Source organism: Mastomys coucha, unplaced genomic scaffold (assembly GCF_008632895.1).
Source record: "Mastomys coucha isolate ucsf_1 unplaced genomic scaffold, UCSF_Mcou_1 pScaffold16, whole genome shotgun sequence".
Classification (NCBI taxonomy): domain Eukaryota; kingdom Metazoa; phylum Chordata; class Mammalia; order Rodentia; family Muridae; genus Mastomys; species Mastomys coucha.
The window spans coordinates 42,084,511-42,088,348 of NW_022196898.1; the positions used below are offsets into that span (position 1 = coordinate 42,084,511).

A 3,838-nucleotide genomic window follows, 5' to 3' on the forward strand; every position below is an offset into this window, starting at 1 on the left:
GCTCTGAAAACTGGAGAGCGAGCTGCTAGGATGGCCTTGTGAGCTCTGAATTCATGGCCAGCTACCAAAAGGGAGCAGTCTGTGAACAGGGAATTCTCCCATAGCTCCCCTAGGTCATATGTCAATATGTGCTTAAGATCCTTGATTGCAGGGCTCATGGTCTGTCCAGGCATGCTAAAGTCAGCTCCTACTATGTTCACCTTGCAGCAGAGGGTGAGCTGGTCTCCAGGAAGAAGCCACTGCTGATTGGAGAGGAGGAAATCTCGAGGGATGAACCTTCTGAATCCCCACTCCTGGTTTAACAGAAAGCTAATGGCAATTGTGTGCTTCCTACTTTGATATTTCTCTCCGTGGGAATTTATGATCCAGAACTTGAACTTTGCCCTAATTGCTCTTACTGGACGGCTGAGCAACACCAGGTAAACTGACACGTGATCTTTGCTTTCTTCATCAACCCCATTTGTGTATACTCTCAAACACCAGGCCAGTTCATCATTGGCCCCTAATGAGAACACTGGGCTTTGAATTTTTCTCCGAAGTCCCCCCATGAAAAGCGAAAAGTTGCTAATGGTCCACTCATAGCAGAATTTCTGAACCTTGATACGTGAGGAGCCCCAGTTATTGACTTCCATATCTCCTGACATTTCTGCTGGGGGGAGTTTGGAGGTTAAAGGTGATCTCAAAAGAGGACTAGAAGTTATTTATTCTTCCTCCTGTTGGATACAATTACAGGTACACTTTAGATTTTAGTTTCAATTTCTCTTAAATTATCTGTCTCTCTCTGCCTCTCTGCCCCTAATCCCCTCTGTCTCTGTTTCTTTCTTCCTCTCCCTCTCCCCCCTTCTCATCCCTACTGAGCTGCCCTCCCCATGGTGTAAATAAACTCTATTCTATACTAATCCTGTCATATTGCTGGTACCTCAGGGGAAAGGGATGCCTCAGCATGGGCCCACCAGGGAATCACTCCCACATCACAATACCTGGCTCTAAGAACAAACATGGTTTAGATTTTTTTTTAATAAAACACAACATTGATATTGTGACCCAGATTTAGAACTTGCAGGTTAACCTCTAAAAAGCTGGCAGGTTAACTCGCAGCCACATTAACTTTCCAGCCAACAGATCACTCGCAAGACTTATCCATCCAAACCCCAACAAATTGATAAGCTGTCTCTCACACTGGTCAGTATCAATATCCCCTGGTCCAAAGGGAGGGATGTTGAGCTCACAGTCACCCTGTGGTGTCCTTGTGGATGGAGATATTCAGTCTTTATTATGACCTCCCTGCTGACTCATTTTAGGACATTTTCCCTTGAGTGAGATTTCCTCTCTTCTCTGCATTATTTCCTTTTTTTCACTGCTGTGAAACCCTAGGCCTGTGTAAACCATTCTCTTCATTGCTCACTCAGGTACTGGCCAGAGCTCAGACCCCAATTCGCTCCTTGAGGTCTTGGTGATCTGACCCCCTGTTGTGTTAGTTATTAACTTATCCTCAGGATACTGGTAGGGGAATTTAATAATGGCCACTCTCTCCCAGAGAGGGTATGCCTTTGCAGCCACTCCCAGGATCCCTACTGGGCTACATTCCACTCTTAAAGGATTCCAAATTCACAGGCTAAATTTGATTCCATTATTCACTAAACAATAATAACCCTACATTGCTGTTTAAGGGCATTTAAATTTTTTTTTTAACAAGTCTCTCACCAGGCATCCAGGAAAATGGAAAGATTTCTATGCAGGGTCCCCTCTTACTACCTCCTTCTCTTGTCACCTTATTTCTTTGCTCTGCCTTTTGCATACAGGCACAATGAGAAAACTGCCTAGATTGTGGTATGATAACCACTGAGAAAGAGTGTTCCCCCTTGGTTCTGCCATTGCCTCTGTGGCTGCCTCTAGCCTCCTCTCTCTGCTTTCCCCCTTTCATTCTTGCTCCCTGCCCAATCCAACACCATGGGGCACAAAACATGCTGTGCTAGAGCAGAGTTGCAGGCAGATGGAGCACAGCTGCAGGCTCTGCTTCTTACTCCACCCCATCCAAAGTGCTGGCTCTCATGCCCTGCTCACACCAGTTTGAGCTGCTGCCTATGCTTCTGTGCTCCTGGGGCTTGCCCACCACTACCACAGTCAGCTCTCTGGTTTCTTTCCATTCTGTCCTGCATCAGCTCTAAACCTGGTGTGACAGCTGAGCTGCTCCATACACAGATCAGACCCACTGTTCTGGACACAGCAACAGAGGCTGACTATGGTGAAAACAGAGACCTCTTGTTCAGACAAATCATGTCCATTTATCTCTATATGTTTGTCTTTTTATATGTTTTTATGTGCTGATACACAATTATTTCTGCCATTCCAAGATATAACAACATGTGATGTTCCTCCAGGCAGAGCTGTAGCTTCAGCACCATCATATCTTGGTCGAAGGCAGACTTGTGAGTATCTGCCATCTTCTTTGTGGGCAGATAAAGTTTTCCTATGCTATTGCTTCAGTGCCATTTTAGCTAAGGGAGGTCACATGAATGGCTGTGACTTCAGGGACATCTTAGTAAATGACACTCCCATGACCACCCACCATCTTTGTTATGGGCAATTCCTACCTCACTGCCTACTCACCTTAGAACATCTTGACTTAGGGTCTCAGATTTCTATCCTGTCTTGGTAAACTATAGTTTTAATATTAATTTAATGATTTACAACAGTAAGAAAGGTTAAAAGATCCCAGCCTTAAGTTAAAGATCTCCTAATTCAGATATGCTTAATAGATCCTAGATCTCTATCTTGCCAGACATCTGCTAATGTATCATTAAATATTTAAGCTTTTAGGACAGAGATCCCCCAAAGCATAAGTTATAACTCCACCACCACCATCAAGGTCTCCAAGATGATGTAGGCACATGACAAGACTGCCTAGATTGTGTTGTGATAAGCACTGAGAGAAACAGTGATCCCTTGCATTTAGGCTGCCGGGACTTTAGCCTACACTGCTGTCAAACTGAGGATACCCAGTGTTAAATGTCTCATATTGCCTAGGACAAAGTGAGTCATTTCTCCCATGTTCTTATTTGTCAGGAACGATAATAGTACAAGCTAATAACTAGCAGGTAATCATCCTGAAATGCCTGCTTTGGATTATTATATAATCTGTGACAGGTAAGCCCTTATTAAACAAGACTGTAAGGGACTAATTTTAGGAAAAATTCTTGCTATTAATATGCTTTTCCTTAACCATACATATATAACAATCACTAAGTAGGAGCACACCTCTTTGGAGCAGATCTCTGCATATCCATGAAGATGTACTGTCTTGTAGTGATGCTATATAGACAAATAGATGACTTAAGTCTTAATGATGATCCTATAAGATTTCCTAAAATCACATCAGTGATTATTAAGCTCTTTTATAACAGGACTGCCATTAGGTCCTTTTCTGATAGTCAATACTGCAATGAGAACTCTGCCAGTCTCCCTAGCGTCAGCAATTAATTGCTCTTAGATGGCAACCAGACTTTCTCCTACTCAGCACACATTCCAAGAGGTTGTAAAACAATTAACCAAAGGTCTTAAACGGGGGACTAATGATATATTATAGGTGATAGGACAGAAGATAAATTTTGAATGGGTTCATCTATACAAAAACCTCACTTAAAACTTAGGTATCATCTTAAACCTTTAGTGAACCTGTGGGGCTGAGACAGGTGATCGATGTTTAGCTAGATAATTACTCCTAATGGATATGCTTGTAAACATTCACTGTTGTAAACTTCTATTTCAACTTATGATTTGATTTTTGGTATGAACTTAGGATGAACTTGTAACATGTGATCATGTATTCTGAAAGATG

The 3,838-nt window shown here is 42.6% G+C and overlaps 1 protein-coding gene across 1 annotated transcript in view; it reads right to left on the reverse strand.

Annotated features, from left to right (window-relative positions):
- LOC116093241 (TD and POZ domain-containing protein 2-like) overlaps window positions 1–644 on the reverse strand; it is a 4,931-nt gene extending 4,287 nt beyond the window's left edge. The window contains exon 1 of the mRNA XM_031374633.1: window positions 3–644. Coding sequence (XP_031230493.1) covers window positions 3–644 — 642 coding nt within the window. The remainder of the gene's footprint in view (window positions 1–2) is intronic.
- Between the last annotated feature and the right edge of the window lie 3,194 nt (window positions 645–3,838).